Consider the following 20,601-nt stretch of genomic DNA (forward strand, 5'->3'; position numbering starts at 1 on the left):
TTAAAAAAAAAAAGCAAGTATTAGTAGTCTGGTGACCTCTCACTACTCTAAGAGGCAAAGAAACACAATTCCAGTTGCTAAGAGCTACAATACCTGCCACAATGAGCTTCACTTAACAGCTGGTAGCTTCCAGTTGTTGTATTTGTCTGTTCATATTCCAGTTTAAGCTCGCGTGCATTTTTTTTAAAATTGCTTATAGCAATTGTTTGTTTATAGCATTGTATGCTAGAAAATGTTCCTATTGGTTTAAAACATAGAACTTATGTTCAAACAATTAGAAATACTAATCTAACAAAGTCTTACTGCCTATACTTACAGGTGGTCACATTAGACTAGATTTATTACCCTCAGTTTATTTTACAGGCCTGCTGGCTCAGCTGACTAGTCCTTTGATACTGTTGAGTATCCTGTCCCTAAGGTTCTAAGGTATCTTCTAAGGTATCTTCTTATACATTTTGTCACACACTTCAGATCCCAGATATTTGATTCAGTACTATTAAACACTAGTACCAAAGTAATGCCAGCCTTGCTTCCAGGTAATAACATGCTAGAAGTCTTCCAGGCTTATGTTGCACCTAGGTGCTAAGTATGCAGAAATAGCAAGTTATGAACCTCCTCCAGTCAAAGGATTGCTGACAGAACTTAGCAGAACTTTTGGACTTTGGTTGCATTTTATAGATCTGTAAGAGCTATTATTGCCCAACAGATTCAGACACCAACACTGCAATAGCAATAAAAATACATTTAAGGTCCCTATACGTTGAAAGGAAGAAAAAAAAAAGTAGTAGTGCTTCAGGGTGCATCTCAGCATAGTCAGCTCACCAGATAGATAAACATCCATTTTTTACTCCTAGCAGATACAAAGCCTTCCGACTCCCGATAACTTTACTGGTTTATATGCAGAAAAGGAATACAAAGAGCTGCACCATACAATTATGCATCAGAAGGAATTTTAGTTGTTTCTTTCTTTAAAAGATTCAGGATAACCAAAGTTACTGCCTACATGCCTTACTACCCATCTCTAATATTTGTAGAAATTAGTATAACACTAGTAAGTCATCTACTGCCTTATATAGATGACTTTTCACGTAGGGATGTAAAGAGCCAGTACATAGACACAAGAATCGCCCCATCAAACACCATCCCAGTCTATACTCCAGATATCTCCGTGACTGCTCCAGAACCTTTGACTTTTAGGCTTTCTCCACAGAGGAGGCTTCTAACCTTGCTATGTAGTTATAAGACTCAGACTTTGAAGGTGACATACAACTATAGCATGGCATTAAAGCAGGTAGCTTCCAATGTATTTTTAGCAGTGGCAATCAGATTCATAGCAGCTGTTTCAACAGCTATAAGGTAAATACAGAATAAAAAGTATTTCCAGAAAGTAACACAGTGTCAGCAACAATCCCAGTCACTGCTTCATGCTACTCTGGCAGATGTGTCCTCAGCTGTACCCTCTACCTTCCAAAAGGCCTGCAGAACAAAGCTGCAAAAAGCTGTAATTCTGTCCAATATATACACATCTGACTAAGAATGGAATTACTGCAGAAAAGAAGAGACCTCCAGAGAACACTGAAGTCTGAAGGAACAGGATACAACTCAGATTTAGATGCAAGGCATTTCAATGATGTTGCTTGCTATTTTTAATACACCTTAGCTATAAAGCCTGGGAAAGTGCTGGGAAAGTCTCTGCCTTCAGAAGGCTAAGGAGTCAGGCATCCCTCAAAGATCACAGAGCAGACCATTTAAGCCAATCCAAACTAAGCAAAAGAAGGCCTTCAGTACACTATCATCCCTTTTCTCCCATTTCCTACGGAAACCTAGTTCTGAAAGCTAGAGGCCTCAGAAAATAAGCATTAGGCTTTTTTGTTTGTTTTTAGCTAGTGCCAACCAAGTAGCATCGCAGTCTCAGTTACACCTTCCAACATTGAACAGAGGTACCAACATTTGTAGGGCTTGGAGTCTCCTGTATCTGTCATACCACAGTTAGAACTCACATTCAGAGAAGGAATACATTTTTTTCTGTTTTTCCATAGGAAGGAAAAATATTAATAGGCACAGCCTTTCCAGAACAAGATTCAAGACAATTGCAACTCAGCACAACCATAGTTACGCATAAAGATAATCCAACAATTAGGTAATCAGGTATAATCCAACAATTAGAAAAACAGAAAGAAAAAAACAGAACTTAGAACTACTGAACAAAAGAAAGGATGACGACAAAGAATTAAAGCTCGCACAAAAGAGGAAGGTCACAGAAACTGAATGGACAGTATTCCAAAGACAATCAGTAACAATAACAAAAGGAAAATGCAAGTTCTGAACTAGTACTCACATCAGAGAGCGTGAGTAAATATTTCAGCCTGAACAATTTCCTTAGCCAGTCTGTAGGAGCCAAGATGAAGAAAATGGAACTGACAATAGGGAACCCCAGGGAGGAATCACAAACGTGTTCAGAGATGAAAGGAGAAATGATGTTGTTAGTGATGCAAGAGGTAAAGGAGACTGTGACAGTCTAGGCATAGCCAACTAGACAGCTCACAGACTTTGGTGAGCGAGTAGAGCTATTTTAAATATTGTTGCCTCAGATAGCACCCTGCACTATGACTAGCTAGACCGTAACTTACCTACTAGCTAACTTACCAGGTTACTCACCAGCTAAACCATAACTAACCATAACAATCCAATAGCCTTCTACAATGGTATGACTGGCTGGGTAGATGAGAGGCAAGGAGCAGACTGTCTACCTCAACTTCAGTACGATTTTCAGCAACGCCTCCCATGACATCCTCATAGGCAAGCTGTTGAAGTACAGGCTACAGAGTGAGGTGGACTGAGAACTAGCTGAAAGGCAGAGCTCAGAGGGTTGTCATCAGTAGCATAAAGTCTAGTTGGAGACCTATAGCTAGTCGTGTCCCGCAGAGCTCAGTACCAGGTCCAGTCTTGTTTAACCTACTCATCAATGACCTGGATACCAAGCTGGGAGGAGTGGCTGACACACCCGAGGGCTGTGCTGCCATTTAGAGAGACCTGGACAGGCTGGAGAGTTGGGCGGAGAGGAACCTCATGAGGTTCAACAAGGGCAAGTGCAGGGACATGCACCTAGGGAGAAATAACCCTAGGCACCAGGACAAGCTGGGGGCCGACCTGCTGGAGAGCAGCTCTGCAGAGAAAGACCTGGGAGTGCTGGTGGATAACAAGTTGACCATGAGCCAACAATGTGCGCTTGTGGCCAGGAAGGCCAATGGTCTCCTGGGGTGTATTAGGAAGAGCATTGCCAACAGGTCAAGAGAGGTGACTCCTCCTCTACTCAGCCCTTGCGAGGCCACATCTGGAATGCTGTGTCCAGTTCTGGGCTCTCCACTGCAAAAGAGACATAAAACCACTGGAGAGAGAGTCCAGCGCAGGGCTACGAAGATGACCAGAGGACTGGAGCATCTGCCCTAGGAGGAACGGCTGTGAGAGCTGGGCCTGTTCAGCCTGGAGAAGAGATGACTGAGGGGGGATCTTCTCAATGTCTAGAAATATTTTAAGGGGAGGTGTCAAGAGGATGGGGCCTGACTCTTCTCAGTGGTGCCAAGTGACAGGACAAGAGGCAACAGGCAGAAACTGAAACACAGGAAGGTTCGTGTGAATATAAGGAAACATTTAATTACTGTGAGGGTGACAGAGCACTCGCACAGGTTGCCCAGAGAGGTTGTAGAGTCTCCACCCTTGGAAATATTCAAAAGCCATCTGGCTACAACCCTGGGCAACGTGCTCTAGGTAACCCTGTTTGAGATAGGGGGAGAAGGGGTGTTGGACTAGATGATCTTTAACCTCAGCCATCCCATGATTCTGTGATAACTTTGTCAGACATCAGAAAATCATCAGCACTTAACTACCATGCATTAAGTGGGAAACATCTTAGGAAAAATCATCTGGTGATAAATTGAAAGGAATATCTTTCACTTTTCTTCTTCTTTTGGTCAAAAATAAATTCCAACAATGGAATGATGAGACAAGGAAGAGTTCAACAGTGACATTATGATTTAATGGCAGGGGAGAGCTCTATTTCTTTCCCTCTCCTTCCACACTGCCTGCCTCCTGAAACTTACAGCAATCTAGACTTCCAGGGTATAGTTTCAACATTCTTCACACAACTCCCCTGCCTAAAAGGAAACTTTCTAAATGTAAGACCAGAAATCTACTTAAAGTCTCTGTATATGAGTACATTTCAGTCAAGTGCTTCTTGAGTAGCTGAAACTAAGCTCAGTTTACCATTCCAGAATCTTCCCTTCAACTGTGAGGAAGCCATGTACCTACCTAACTACAGGAGTCTGAAAAGCCAGGACTGGATATCCAGAACAAGCAATTACACCCTTCGAAGAACTGGAACAATTTGTCCCAAAAAGCAAGCCTAGAAACTAACAGCAGCAGTGCTCAGGCTGTGCGTCTTCAGGAGCGTAAAGGACACAGATACCCAGCAGCTAGCTCACATGACAAAACAAAGTGAGGAAAGACTTTTTACTGTAAAATACGGCCAAAGCTTTATGGAAGGCAAGGGCAGATTGTCATTGTAAGAAGTTAATAAAAACATACGAGATCAGAAAGTAAGATCACATAACAAGATGAGGCATTTGTACATTACATTTAAGAGATGGAGAAGGAGGGGGATACAAAAACTAAAAACAAAACCCAACCCTCTCAATATTCCAAACTCACATTATATCACAAAGCGCAGTTATGTCACATTTCCTGGGAGCTAGGGAGGGGTAGAAGCAAGCAATGCCTTTAGCACAGAGAAAGGCAGCAAGGGAAGAAGGAGCTTAAAGAGCAAATAAGAAAACAGGAAGAGGCCTTTAGCTACCTTATCTAAAAATCTATCTGCACTTCTATGTAAAATAATTTGTTAGAAAAATGGAAATTGAATTACAGGTACTGTAATTCAGAAGACAGCCTGGTCAAGAGATTAGTAGGTGCTTTAGAACCTCAAAACCTGAACAGAAGGAACAACACTCGAGACAAGTCAAAGCTTGAACTGGTAGAAAGATCTTATAAAAAAGAAAGGCATGCAAGCATCAAAGACAGAAGAAAAATGCATGGAGACACTCAGTAACACAACCAGCAGAGGAAGGAGGCTGGAAGTATCAATACTGCTGAACTGAGGTGGAGAAATAAACCAAACAAAAAGGACTATGGAAACTTGCAAATTAGATGATGCTTAGGAAAAGAGAATTCACAAAAGTGGATAAAAATTAGTTGTAGAATTCCAAATTCTCTTTTTGAGCAATCAGCTTCCAAAGCATATGCTTTGGTACTATGGAACAACATAAATAGAGAACTTGAACAGCTAGTAACTTTGAATAGCATTAAGTATCAAAATTCTCTAGTGTCAATAAAGCACAAAACATAGAAGCCTGATTCCCCCCAACCACCAAAAAGTACATAACCAATGAGTCTCTAACACAGTAACCAAAAATCTGAGCAAATATCCATGCTACAAAAGGAGTAAGAAGAGTTACTTGCAAAGCAGTAAGAGTATTTTAATCACCTCTGGAGCAATTCATATTATCCATATCTAAAAGTTGTATATAAAGAAAAAAAAAGGAATTCTTATTTCTGTGTTTCCATAAAAATGATATATGAAATCAGCTCTTCACCATGCAAAACGCTGCATGATTTATGTTCATGGTCAAGAAGTAGCACATATGGCTTGAAAAGAGACAATACATAGTGCAGTTGCTGGGAGTAGCTCACCACACTTAATCTCCATTTGGGTAATGAGGAGGACTGAACAGGGCAGTTCTGGAACTAACCATACACTGTCATCACCCAATTACTATTTAGAAAGCATTATATTTACAGTAGTAAATTTCTCTGCAATCATCTTACTTACGGACACATCTTAATCATTTGTCTTAACATGAAAGAGGGGTATGTTTTTTTTTTCTTTTCAAATTCATCAAACTCAAGCTAAAAACAAATGCAAATATATATCCACTTCTGGACAGAATAAAACTATTTTACTAAAAAGAGGTAAAATTTGAAAGTACTGTAATGCTTCCAAATCTGTCATCACTAAAGCTAAATCTACAAGCTTAGCTAGAGATATGCATCAAGACCTTAAGAGTCTGACATTCATGTGACTCAGTCAACATTTAAATAGAGCTCATTACTTTGGGCATTCAACACTCAACTCATCCAGCACCTGCTCCTAAGCATCGGCCAGCAGCCGATGAAAGCCCACTGACACGACTCACTTCTGCTCAACACCTGCCAACGCAGAAAGGGGCCGCGACGGCGAAACTCCAGCAAAAGGCCGGGTCTGTCCTTACAATAAGCCCCAGCAAGGAGGTTTTTCTGACTTCAGCGTAACGAAAATACGGCGCATCCGGGCGGGGAAGCGGCCACAGGCCGGCAACAAGCCTGCGGGCGAGCCGGCTCCCCCGGGCGCCGAACCCCTGCTGCCGCTGCCCTCCGGCGGCGCCCGCGGGGCCGCTGCCGCGGGCCGGGGCCGCCCCGCGGCTCCTGCGGCCGCGGAGCAGGGCGGGGAGGCGGCCGCCCCCGCAGCGGCGGCCCGCCGGGGCGGCGAGGCCGCGGGCAGCGGCCCCGCAGGCGCCGCCCGCCACACGGCCCCGGCGGGCCGCAGCCCGCCCTCGCGCAGCCCCGGCGCGGCGCCGCCCGTACCCTTGGCCTCGCAGTCGGCGCAGTACTTGTTGTCCTCCTCCCGCAGCAGCTTGGCCAGGATGGCCTGGTGCTGCTCGTTCTGCTTCTGCGCCTTCTCGCGGCACGAGCGGGTGGCCATGGCGGCGGCGGCGGCGGCTCGGGCGCGGCGCTCCCACCTCACGCAGCCACGGGAACCGGCCGCCGCGAGCGCCGACTTCCTCCACCGGAACTACTTACCGCCGCGGACCCATCCGCCGCCGCGGACCCATCCGCCTCCTCCGACCCCGCCCCCCACGCCGCGCGCACGGCCACGGCCGCCCCGCGCCCGCCGCGAAAATAGTCCGCCGGGTCCTAGTGCCGCTGACCCCGCCCCGCCGCGCCGAGCCGAGGCGCGCCGCACTGACTCAGCTCCGGGCGGGGCGGGCGGTGGCGCCCGGGAGCGGTGTGTCCGTCCGCCCCTGCCGCCGCAGCGGCCCGCCGTGTGCGAGCCGCGGTCCCCCCGACGGGAGGCCGCTTCTGCCCGGTGGCCGTAGCGCCTCGCGCGGGTCAGCGCTTCGCCCCTGGCGACCGGCCCCGGCGCCTCCCGCCGTTAACGCGCGTTGCCGTCAGGCCGCGAGGGAGCCCTGCAGCGTGGCCTCCGCGGGCGGCAGCCCCCGGGTGACAGGCGCCCGGGCGGCCGCAGCCCCGAGACCCGCCGGCGTCCCGCCGCCCCTGCGCCTGCCCTGGGGCGGCCGCTCTTCCTCCGGGCCCCCCTGCAGCCCTGGGGAAAAGGAAACAGATTGCTGTGACCTCTCGACGGGCTGGATCTTGCCATAGCATTAACTGGGCCTCCGAGCTTCCCAGTGCCTCGCGGAGGATGCGTTTTATCTATAAAAACCGCTACGGACAGGAGAGACCTTGCAGCGAGGAGACGGCGGGGCCTTCGCACCTCAGCCGAGGCGGCAGCGGGGGCGAGGGGCAGCGGCTTGGCGCCCTGCGGCTGCTCTGGGGGTCGGACCCAACGCGGCGGACCTGACTCCCGCGAGCGGGCCGGGCTGCCCTGCGCCATCTCGCTCCTCAGGACCGGGCCTCCTTCCACCCCGCCTTTCTCCGTTTGCCTCCAGTGTGCATGCTGCTGAGTCCTCCACAGAAACATCCTTTTTGTCAGCTCATTCCTAACATTTTTTTTCTAATCTAACCCTTCTGGAAAGAGCTGAAGCCTATGTATAGCCTATAAAATACTTCAGTGAGGCACATGGATATCCAGGTCTCTTCTCTCTCAGTCCTCAGATTACTGAAGCACGCACAGTGTAATTTTTTCTGCTCTAATCTAATGGTTAATTATCTCCCAAAACTGGGGGACACAGAAGACTGAGAGAACTGCATATCAGATTATAATTAGTAGCTAGGCTACTGCATAGCACGGGAAAACATGCTTTGGTCTCCCCCAAATAAAGTAGGAAGTTGAGGTCTGCCCACAGGCTAGGAGAGTATGCTAGCCCGTGAGTTACCGGTGGTGAGATCACAAACACGAGGACATGGTATTGATGCATAAACCCAAGAGATGGGTTATGAATCCTACTCGGAGCTGAGCATCTAAGAGTTAAAACTAAAACACAAATAGGGCACTAGGGCATGACAAAGTTGAGCGCTCCACTTGCCTCACTTCAGTGCTTAAATCCAAAGCTCTGTGTCAGCTCCTATGTTGCCTATTCATTAGCCTGGAAGAGTTAGAGACTCAGTCTCCACGCTGAATAGAGAACTACTGAAAGCGGGAGTCTCTTTGGAGCTGTGAAATATGAAAAAGTGAATACAGGTGTGCTTGCATCCTTAGGGACTTAGCTTAGTGAATGAGCCTTGGAATCTGCAACCAAAAGATAAGTGCTTACAATATGTAGTAATAAACAACATGACAATAAGCAGCACACACTGGTTTTATTTTGTTTTGTTTTACTGTAATGGCTGGAGAAATCCTGTAGAGCTTAAGGAGCACAGGCTCACTAGCCATGTGAAAGGACAGGAACCAGCTACTTGTGTCTAGGGAGCACCTCCCTCCTCACTCTGCTACCAGGCACCCTGGAGCACAGGCAGAAGAGAGTTAAAAGATCTGCTGTATCAGAAGGAGTGTAAAACAAACATAAATGTAGCCTGATATTAGCCTTACTTGGCTAGGGACTTGATTACTGGGGCACAAGCATCCTGGTTGCTTAAACATGCCACTGAACAGGACTGACTTCTTTCAGCTAAGTACTCTACATACAAGCATACAATTGTTTTCCTTTTCTAGCTCAAGGTATCTTGAATTATTGGATTTTTTTGTAAAGGAAAACAGCCTGAGCTAAAAAAGCAGAGCATACTTCTGCTCCTCACCTTCATCCCAAAGCTCTGGGGAATAGAAGCCTTTTCAGAAAGGCAAGAACTGTGGATCTGAATTCCCTGGGAGATAAATGGAAATGAACTTATCTCTCATGTGCTAGGTGAGTTCTTGCTGGGTCCTTGTATCAAAGGACTGTGGCAGCAACACTGCCATTTTAAAAGGAAACCATAGTTGCTTTTGTATTTTGTGAAGAATGTGACCTGTACATTACATATGCTCTGAAAATGTCTACTGTATTGCCAGAATATATCAAGTAGCTTTAAGCATTCAGCTTAATTTCATGTGCATCAGTTTTTCTAATCCTAAAATGAAAAGGATACTTGCCACGGAAAATAGTTATTGATCCAGTTCCTGTATTTGGAAAACCCGAGAAAAGTGCAGAGTAAGAGCATTATTTGGTATATGCTTTGGCATTTGTGACTTAAAAACTAAAAGTCTTGATTGCTTGTATTCAGGGTCTAATTCCCATTTTGTGTGTGCATGTGTGTCACTTTTTAAAAGAGGTGGACCGATCCTCTTCTAACTGTCCAGGATTAGGATGTGCTACTTGTGAGCAGCTCTCAAAATTATGCCTCTCCTTCAAAGCACCTGCCCACCCTTCTACAAAGTTATAGAAACATTAAATTGCATGCTTCACTATGGGGCTGAGAGGAATTAGTTATTAATATTTTAATAGTGCTTTGAAAACAGCATGCTATAAATGCATTATTAGTTTTTTTTTCTCTGAGAGCTTAAATGAATGTAAGGAAGACAAAAAACTTATCCCTTCTCTGCCTTTGCTGCTTTTTTTAGACCTGGAAGAGAGGCAGAGGATTCTAGATATGAAGTTATTGTCAAAAGCATTTTTTCAGGGAAAAAAAAAAGGAAAAGAAGGAAAAGGAAAAGGAAAAGGAAAAGGAAAAGGAAAAGGAAAGAAAATGTCTTTTAGGGTACAGTATGGTTTTAGAATGAGTTAGGGTGTGCCTGCAGCATGCAGTGAAATTTTGTGCAGAGAGGCCAGAGATGCCACCAACTAAGGCTCCTCCAGAAGTAGATCTTACACAACTGTCCTGCAGAGTCTATTTCAGTTTGGTGCCCCTCGCTCCACTCTGCTTTAGCTCTGCAGAGCACAGACTGTACAATCCAGTTTTGGAGTTGTTTAACTGCCTGCTCAATGTTTCAAGCTCCATATCTTCAGAATTTAGCGAGTTTCATGCAGCTAACTGTGATTTTTCCATAAAATAATGTAAATACTGGAGTTCTGCAGTCTCTGACCTTAGCGACTGTGATGTGTTCAGTAAAAACACTGGTTTACTTGCATCAGAAAGGCTTCTCGCTAGCTTTCACTACTCATAAGCTTCACAGTTCTTCAGGGATGCTGTTAGATAACTTCTGAAGTTCATGTTGTCTTACAATCTGATAGCACATTCTTTCTGTCTGAAACTCACCAAATCTGGATACCTACCATATTCAGAAGTCTCCCTAGAAAACAACTTTAAATAGTATTTGCTAATCAGGACAATGTTAGCATAAATTTGACTTAATGGGGAAGAATGTATCAGGTGCAAAATTATTAACAGGAATGAAACCAGCTGTTCAAATAGCTGTTTTTCTGATGTCTCATCCTTTAATATCAAAGTCCACAAATAAACAGAATTACATTTGGAGCTGATGAATCTGAGAATTTCTGATTCATAAGAAGCTTTGGTGCTTCAGACATTTTCGTGCTGTCTTGAAAAACAAATGTATATAAAACTTCTCAGGAAATGGAGATTTCAATAAATGTTTCCAAAGCTCAACTCTTAGAAGCTGGCTCCCCAAGCAGCTCAGGGAATCAGGTAATGTGGTACCTGCAGTCTTCGGCTGGCACAGAATGGCAGAAGCTGGAAAGTTAATTTCTGTCACAAGCCTGAAGTATTTAAGAAAATTTTTAGCTATGAGCCAGTCACCCTGTCTACCCTTTGAGGTCGAGGGAGAGAAACAGATGTTCCAGGAGGGGATTCATCTCATTCTGAGACAGGTGTTGAAATCCAGTGAGATGAATTACCTTCTACAAGGGCCTCTCTTAGCGGGAGATGAATCACTTTCCGGATTGTTTGTGCCTCCCTGCTGACTATAAAGGGTAGAGAGGGTAACCGTCTTGTACATGAGTGTACACAAGTTAGTCATTTATGAAATTAATTCTCAGCTTTATTTTTAATTATTACTTTTCAACGATGTATTTTGTGTAGGGCAATCTCTGCCCAGCTTGATAACTTCAATCAAAAAAAGAGAGGAGGAATTAGTAACTTTAAGTTTCAAGTATTGGAATCTACAGCCATACCACCGGTTTCTGTTGTTTTTCTTCTTTGCTTAAAAGGAAAAATATAACTCTGCAAACGAATTCCACAAAGTGTTATAAGACAACAATTTAACACCTCCCCTCCCTGCCCCGCCAAAAACGCAAAAGTCTGTGAAAGTCAGAAAGTTTGGAGTGAGTTTTCGAAGCTAAGTTCCATAAACCTTTTTAATATTAGCATACAAACTATTTGTATATGTTAACACAATACTTACATTAATTATGCTTTACAATATTTCAGTTGTACAATACAAAATGTATTTATACTGTACAAAAATTTCCTTATGTGATGCAAAAACCATTAGGGGCAAGACTGTTAAACCTATGTACATAGGAGTGACAAAATTATATCTCATCTTCCCCAAAATTGGTATTAAATGTTAGACAACATTGCATGGTCACTTAACATTGAAATTGGAAGTTGATCTGTAACTATTGTGCACTTGCCCCAAGAGCGGTGTGAATCGTGTATTCTCCCTGAGCTTCAGCACTTACTGCATGCCCTGTGTAGCGACCAGTGATAGTGTCATAACTGAGAAAATGAAAAAGTATAAAAGAAGGAAGTTTTATAGGTGAGACAGTATTTTAAATATCTTCATGCTTCTGTCTGACAACTTGACTGGAAAGATGAGTTATTAGAAGTAATAAATTTTTTCTTCCAGATTCTTCGTTCTTCCTTTACTTTACTTTCAACACACATAGACTAAGCCTCTGATATTAAATGAAATTAGACATTATAGCACCAGAGATAGAACAGTCTTATGTCTATAGGTGCTGAGTATTGAAACATCCTGAAATCTAAACATTGTGGTCTGTTTGCATTTCTGAAAATTAGAACTGAAGTTCTTAAATCTAGAAAAGGATCTCAATCTTTTCTGAAGTGAAATCATCTAGTGACATTCCAGCACATGATGACATATCACAAGCAATCTTGCTTTCCTGAAAATTATTAGTAAATCTGGACTGTAATTGTAAATGCCAATGAGTACCAGGCAGGTAATTATATATCAAATAGATGGATGCAAACAACTAAATACATTTCAATGAGCTTTTCTGTCAATCATATATTGTGTAAGCTCAGAAAAAAAAACATGCTGTGCACATAATATGCATGTATACAGTTATGTTTTAAACTACTGCCTATATTGGTGCAGTATCTTCTAGTGTGGACTGTAGTGTAGAATAGCGTAGGTGTAGAATATCAGGAAATGGAAGTTCCATATGGTTCTGATAGAAGCATGGAAGAGATCTTAAAATTGAAATGCTTTACACTTTCCAAGCTCACGGTGTATTTTGAGCTATTTAAAGCTGTGTGTGTGTTTCAGCCTGATTCTTTTCATTTCAGCTTATCTCATTTTAAGATTGGGCTTTTTGGACAGAAACTCAAAAGAGAGAATTTTAGATGGAACTTTATGAGTCATGTATTTGGCTCACTCAGGCTTTGAGAATAAGGATACCAGCCGTAGGTATCAGCAGTCGCTGATAACTAGCCAGGAAGAGGAGCAATGATCAGATGTGAAATCTGTTGCAAAATCATAAATTTAAAATATTAGGGGAAAATATGAAAAGAAAATACATAAGGAGGCAGCTGAGCTCCATTGTGATTACTGTTTCATGTGCTATTCTGCAAGAGAGTCTTTGAAGTTTAAAAATGTTTTATTGACTGGAATAAACTGCAGGATAGACACTAAGTCTAGGAAACTTTTGGTCTTGCCTTCACATGGATCAAATCTTAATTTTAGCTCTTTAAACAACAGCAATTGTGATTCACATAGCCTATTTTTTTCCTGCCCAAATAAATTATGAACTTGTAGATAATGTAGATTAAAGACTAGGTAATGAACTGCATGCTTCACATTGTTGGAGATGAAAGAATCTATCTATGCATAGTTCCTGCAACAATTTTCCCTCTTTAACAGTATGCTTTTTCCTGCTATTTTCTCTAGTACAGTGTTTAGATATTAGTGTAAATAAATCAGTGTATGTATTTTCAGTTGAGAAAACTGCATTTTATTTAAAAGGGGCACAATTAATAATTCATGTGTGAATTCAAATAGGAATTCACCTGTTTGAAAGTCTGTAGTGGTCCTGCCAGTACTACCTGCTTTGTCTTGGTAGAATCTTTCTCAAAGAGTAAAAATGTTCAGGAAAAACATTTTAAATGTTTTTATGTTTAAATGTGACTTTTTCAAGATAATTTCATGCTGTGGGAGACATTCAGATAGTGAGATCAGCCCTGGCTATGCAAATCATACTGGCTTCTGAGTATCTCTGAAGTTCAGTGATGCTGAAGAAGGATCATTTTTACTTCCAAAACACCATTTTTGATTGTTAGAAGCAGTGAGTCTTTTATCAATAAAAGAATGTCTGTAACATCTGCAAGCTGAGCTCTTATCTGGAAGAAAGCATGGTTCTCTTTAGCTATCTAATACTAGGAGCATCTCTCCTATGAGGAAAGGCTGCAAGAGCTGGGCCTCTTCAGCCTGGAGAAGACTGAGAGGTGATCTTGTCAATGTCTACAAATACCTTAAGGGAGGGTGTCAAGAAGATGGGCTCTTTTCAGTGATGCCCAGTGACAGGACAAGATGCAATGGGCACATAAAGAAACACAGGAATTTCCGTCCAAATATGAGGAAAACCTTCTTTATTGTGAGAGCAACAGAGCACTGGAACAGGTTGCCCAGCGAGGTTGTGGAGTTACCATGCCTGGAGATGTTCAAAACCTGCCTGGCTGTGACCCTGTGCAATGTACTCTAGGTGACCCTGCTTGAACAGGGTGGTTGGACTAGACGATCTGCAGAGGTCCCTTCCAACCTCAACCATTCTGTGATTCTGTGAATTGAGAAAAGTGATTCTCCTTAGAGAGACAGTAAGTTTAGCCTCTTCCTTCAGCCCTTCTTTTACTTGAGCAGGAACACATTTGGGTAAGTTCGCAGTGTCATGGCTACATCTGGCAGCTAAAAAGGCTCAGCTGGATGGTTGCCTTGGGAGGTAGCCCCCAAGAAGTCTGTGAAGGCTGCTACGATGTTTCCCTTCTAGCTCCTCCAGGTTGCCCTGTATGGAAGCGTGATGTCAAGTATCTCCGATGAGAGAGTGGCAACTTTGGCTCCAAAAGCTTTTGGCTCTTGAAGATGTGCTTGGCCCTAAGGAACAGGGTTATCACCGAACACACATCTGACTCTCTCTGGGATTCCCTGCAGCCTGCTAGCTTGCTTTGCTTTTTTTACTGCTATATTTTAGGCTGGAATTCCTTCCAGATCAGGATTTACCCTCATAGGGAAGTTTCTGTGAAACTCCCCTAGTAATTGTATAGCTTTTCAGCAAGAGCTTTTCTGTCCATAACGAATCCATCTTGTACATGGGTCCTTTGCCTCCCAGTTGTTTCCTCTCCATGTTCTGATGTGGAGTACTGGTTACTCCTCACCTAGTGTGTTTGTTTTCACAAACAGATAGATATATCATTTAATAAAAGAGAAAAATTAAGATTGCAGGGTCTGTGCTTTTATTACTACAGCATCTTAAATATTAAAGTCCTGCTCAAAAAAAAATGGTACAGTAAAGCAGAAAGGATTTTCTAAAAGCAGTGTTATTTTGATTGTGTAAAAATAGACTTCTATCTCCAGGAAGTATATTGAATTTTTTTCTCTTACAGCTTAATGATTTGCTGTTATGACAGACTTAATTAATCTGATGAGTCCATGTTCAATGTTCTGGCAAATATAATCAGCCCTGGAGTGTTTTTGTACTCCTGAAGGCACATTGTTTCTATATTTATTTCATTCAGATGCTTTATATGGGCCCATATTTCTCTTCCTTCAAGGAAAAAAGTATACCTTTCTGTCAAATACATTGAAAGCCACGTGTTTAATTTACCAAAAATGAAATGATCTTTTTACTTAGGAAGTGAAAGGAAAAGATTGTGGAACAAAAGGTCCAGCTAGCTAGTGGGTATAGAAATTATGGGAAGAAGAGGAAAAGGTTGATCATATAAAAATCACAGGAAAAATTTAGAAGAGAGTTTACAGTAAAATAAAAGTCTCCTATAAATCCAAGGCATATATAATCCTCTGTCTTATTTCTAAAAATGATCTACATGATGTCCATATGTTTGACTTCAAGATCTACTTTCCATAACTCATTTCTGTCTTGCTCCTGAAGCTTCATTTTGTGTTCTGTAATGTCACTCATCTGCCAGATTAGTCTAAAGCTTTTGAAGTGTGGAAGGATCATCTGTTTTCAAGCTTTACTCCCATGCAGAACTCCATTATGCATTACAAGTCTTTCGGGGAGGGATTTGTCTTCTAGAAAGAATGAAGCATGTTGCTGGGTGCTATAAAATACTGAATAAAAAAGAAAGCAGAGAGATTCCAGGCTAAAAAAAAAAAAAAAAAAAAAAAAAAAAAAAAAAGGTAGGTGTAAATATAGTTTGTATGTGTTGTTAAGTGTACTTACTATATGGAAGATCATTATTTAGCAAATAGTACACCCTTTTAAAATTTCTACTATGTAGTACTATGAAAACTTTTGCTCTTCAGAAGGTGCAGTTCACAGTGTGTTATATCAGTGTTTGATACACTGATTTTAGCTTTTGTATGTAATGGTTTGTACCTTTTCTATTGGAGAGAAGGCAAGAAAAACTGTAAGAAGGAACTGCTGTTTCACACTAATTGTTTTATTACATTGCTAGACCCTGCTCATGCTATGAAATGCTGTGCAGAAGGGGCCTTCCTTCACTGGACCAATTGAAAGAATGATTGGGAACATGCAGACTATTGAAATAAAGTGTCTTTCTTCATGTGACAGTTGAATTCTTGTGCATCAGGATCACTTAGACCTATTTAAATGCTGTTTTGTTAATACAGCACATTTAATAATAGTCTACTGCTAGGCAGGGCATAATTATCTGCTCTGAGAAGGATAATTTGTAATGAGCAATGTTGCCCTTACATATCTGATGACAGGACATCCCCTGTGAATCCTCAAGCTAAATGACTCACTCAAGTTCAGCCATTATCTCCATGGATTCTTAGTCTCATGTAGTCTGATATGCATTGTCCTTAATATAAAAATTTAGAGAATTTATGTCTGTGACAGCTGTTTAATGCTACAAAAGGCTTTTTATATTCTCTTCATTATGCAGTAGAAGTGGTCATATCATTAGCAACAGGCTCTTAATAATGGTGATGTTTTATAATGTGGAGCAACAATTTCTAACGTTAAAATGGCTGTGTACTTTTAAGTGATGATAATTAAGTTAAAATCTATAGTTCTAAGAGATCTTAGATCTTATCTAATCATGATAGATCTTAAAATTATGATAAACATGCAACTGTGTAAAATAAGGATGTGGCTTATTTAGATCCTTTTGACACACTATTCAGTAGAAATACTAACTGGAATAGTAAATGTGCTTCTGAATCCATTGTACTCTGCCAGTGGATACTGATCAGATGATAATTAGTATGACTTTTAACCAATGCAAAATTGCAAAATAAAGAAGAGTTATATCACATCTGATGGCAAAGTTCTGTTGAATAGTTGTCTTTCTCTGCTGAGGGTTTTTTGGGGGGTTTTAGTAGACAACGAATATTTACTCTCATTTCGAGTTTGGGATTGCTTTCAGTGAAATCTCTCAATATCAGCAGTGGGTTATTCTGGCTCCTTGATGATTCTTAAATCACCTGTAAGGCAGAGTACTGCAAGCAACTCACAGCTTCCTCTGGTTTCAGCTGAATCTCACTGGCTGTGCCACAGATAAGCAAGCATCAAATTTCTTGGGTGTCACACCAATACTGAAATTTATTCATGTCTGTATTATACAAGTTCCTTGTATTCTATGTGACTTTTTCTCTTTGCATTTCAATGGTTAAAGACTAGGTTTCATGTCTTTTGAGCTGCAGTTTTCAGAGCCATGACACAGATTAACTAAGCTCTTTAAGTAGCTCTCTAATTTCAAGGTGGTTTGCATGACATTGATGGTATAATTTAAAACTAAAATACTGAGCTTTTTCACCTTTTATGTAACACACATTTCCATAACCTACTTGGACCATAAAAAAGGAGAAAAAATATAATTTCCCAATGATTTTTTTTTGGACTGAATATTTAACATACACTAATCCCAGATGCATAACCAGTCTCAGTCTGGCAGTACACAATGTCATAAATGAACAGATTACTCAACACTTATATTGTGATTTTTTTTGTACTTTCCTGTGACGTGTCTAGTTGTGGTCAGAGATAAGATTTTGGCTGGATAAAGTGGGTCTGATCCAATATAGGCAGTGCCAGATCTGATTTTGGCCAAGTCATTCCACATCTAATGGCTCAATTTCCCCATCTGTAAAATCAGAATAATGTACTGGCCTCCTTTTTAAAGTAACTTCAGATTTATGGATTTTAAGGACTACTAAAGGACATGTTATTATTAATTCCTGCATCCCTGGAGCTTGGATTAAAGTGCTCATTATTTGTTATCTAAAGTGTCTATCTGCTTTGTATATATTTTTAGAAGATTCCATGGATTTTGAGGTTCAAGTAAGCACTTTCTTCCTGCACTTGAGACCAACTGCCTCACTTGGTTGACCTTTTAAGGCATCAAGCTGTCTGAAATACAGGAGAGTTTCTTCTTCTCATCCTGGAATGACAGCTCTCAGGAATATGCATCACGGAACAAAACTGTAAGGTAAGCAGGTTTTTCCCTAATTTCCAATCTCATTTCTGGCTCAGACTAAAATACCCTCTGTGTCTTAGATTCCATATCTCTTAAATTGAAAACCAGTACTCTTAATGTACCTAATTCAAAAACCAGTTTTGGCGAATTAGTTAGAAAATAGCCTGATGCATAATTCCAAATTGTTCTGACCATAAGAAATACTACAAGAGCAGTCAGAACTTATTAGTATAAGAACTAATAGATAGTAGAAGAAAACCAGAGCAAGGTCTGCAGAGGTGGTTTCCAGCTGAGGGGTGCCCAGTAGGTGAGAACAGGGTGGGCCTGAGAATACCTGCACTGGGTGCCGAGCCTGCCTTGTTTTAGCTGCATGGTTTACATATGTGGAGATTCAGCCTGATATTTCAGTCCTAAAATTATCATTTTTTATCTGTAGTCAGAACCAAAAGGGCAGGTTTTCTGCTGTGGAAAAGCCTTTTTAGTAAAGTTAAAATAGAGAACAATTCATTAATAATCTTTGGTTTTATGAATACAAGTATGGGGGGAGGAAAATATATTATCTGATATATTTACAAATATATCAGATGAAATCTACACACCTAGTTGAATTGGAAGTTTTACTATTAGTGAATGATTGCTGAGAGGAGTCCTAATCTTTTCCTTTAAATGCTCAAAGATAAACAACCACAGATGCAATTGATTTAAATCAAAAGTTTTAGTTTAAGCACTGCCAAAAATATTCAGCAAGAGGCAAGCATTTGACAACCGTGTTTACTTGCTTATTATTAGAGAAGTGAAGAACGTGATAATGAATTGAAATTAAGAAGCGGAGTTTCTCCTACTTCAGCTAAACTGACATTAAAATACCGAGTATTTAAGAAAAAGAACTGCTTTAAAGTGGTTAAAATGCAGAAGTATTGATGAGAATGCTCCTTCGGAGCCTAAGTTTTATTCCAGTCACATGTAGAAAGAAATACTTATTCTGAGAAAAATGTGTAAGAACTGAGAAAGTATCCACACACTGCAGGCAGTTTGAATGTGACATAAGTAATTCTTTGTATTAAAATCAGGGGTTTATCCGATGTGTCCAAGAGGGCACTTGCTTGGGGACAGTGTGTGTTTGTTTTCACCTCAGCGTAACCGATACAGAGATGCAGCTCTGTCACAAATCTCCCTTTCTCTGTGTGGCCTTTGGCAGACGCCAAATCTGGATTTTTTTCTGACATGTGCCCTGGCTCTGTAGGGAATAGCCTGAAGATGCTGCCTGTTAGGGAGCCTGTGAAACAGACTCTTTCCTTCACAAACAGGTCAACCTTCACCTGGCTGAACAGTATTATATGAGCTGTCATCTACAGTTGTGCAAGCTGTTGCTGACTTTGTTTGTCAATCGGCCATCCTGGCCAAGATGCTTGTTTTCATCAGTGAGTCTCTTCAAGTATTTCAGCTTGCATTGGCTTATATATATGATTAAAAATAATCCTTTCTTTTTTTCTTACTATAACAATTTAGACTAACTATTTCTCCAAAATTCTGCTGATACTGACTTCTTCCTTGAGGAAGAGAGGTCAACCCACATTAATGCCACAATGAACCCACGTTATCATGAACCCAGAGCAACAGTGTCAGCAGCCCAGAGTGGAGAACAGGACATCAGCACTTAATCTTTGCTGTGATACCTTCTCAGTCTGGCACACGGTATCCAAGTTCCTTTGCTTGTTAAAAAATACCAGTTTGGCATTTGAGAATGCAATACCTGTACAGTTATTTGTAGATATAAAATGTGTATATATATAGCATTTGAGTTGATCTTACACATCAACAAATGTATTAAAGAGCATTTGTAGGGAGAAGGGGTATGTGTAAAGTATATCTCCAAAGAAACTCTTATTATTGTCTCTTTCAGTCCCTAAATCCTACTTCAAGCAGTAGCCATGAGCCACCATGAGCCAGCTATACTATAATGAATTAATCTATACAGCCATTTCTCCTTGTTCTTCTTGTTTTTCCTGTGTTTTTAAACACACTCCAGCCACAACAGGCATGAAGTTTAGTTCACCTGACTAAGTCTTCTGAGCACTGTTGCCCATAAACTGAGAAAATGCTAATTACTGAGTATTAGGCTCAATGTATCTCCCAAATTCTTTCCATGGTTTACTGACGATGCAAAGGAAGCATTTTGTGCTGGCTTTGTGACCACTGCAGAACAGTGGTCCAGCCTCCAAGTATAAGAGTAAACAGCCCAGGGTATAGAAGCTGCAGGAGCCTCAGCTAGGTGTGAGATCTGTGCCCTGTGTTTTGCCAGAAATTGTTTTTTAATGTCATGGGTTACAATGAACTATGCAGACTTGGGGAGAAATCAAGAATGGCATATTCCTACAACCTCCTGCTCACTATTTTGCATGTGTGATCAATTAGAGACCAGGATACAGATCATGGAAATTAGATGCTGTTTACATTAGAATTTCAAGTGGAAATAAAAGCTAAAGAAGTAGCATATTTGAGCAGGATTGAACCCCACTCGAATAAGCACAAGTAAGAGTTCATCTGTGAGTATAAATTTTGAAAACAGAACTAAGGAAAAGACTGATTTATTCAGAGAGATTT

The 20,601-nt window shown here is 41.4% G+C and overlaps 1 protein-coding gene across 3 annotated transcripts in view; it reads right to left on the reverse strand.

Annotated features, from left to right (window-relative positions):
* The window catches only part of SMAP1 (small ArfGAP 1), a 99,655-nt gene extending 92,772 nt beyond the window's left edge, over positions 1-6,883 (reverse strand). For all 3 annotated transcript variants that reach the window (XM_062572853.1, XM_062572852.1, XM_062572851.1), the window contains exon 1: positions 6,673-6,883. In XM_062572853.1, the coding sequence (XP_062428837.1) occupies positions 6,673-6,790 (118 nt within the window). In that variant the 5' untranslated portion in view covers positions 6,791-6,883. The remainder of the gene's footprint in view (positions 1-6,672) is intronic.
* Between the last annotated feature and the right edge of the window lie 13,718 nt (positions 6,884-20,601).

The sequence above is a fragment of the Rhea pennata genome, chromosome 3, assembly GCF_028389875.1.
Source record: "Rhea pennata isolate bPtePen1 chromosome 3, bPtePen1.pri, whole genome shotgun sequence".
NCBI lineage: Eukaryota > Metazoa > Chordata > Aves > Rheiformes > Rheidae > Rhea > Rhea pennata.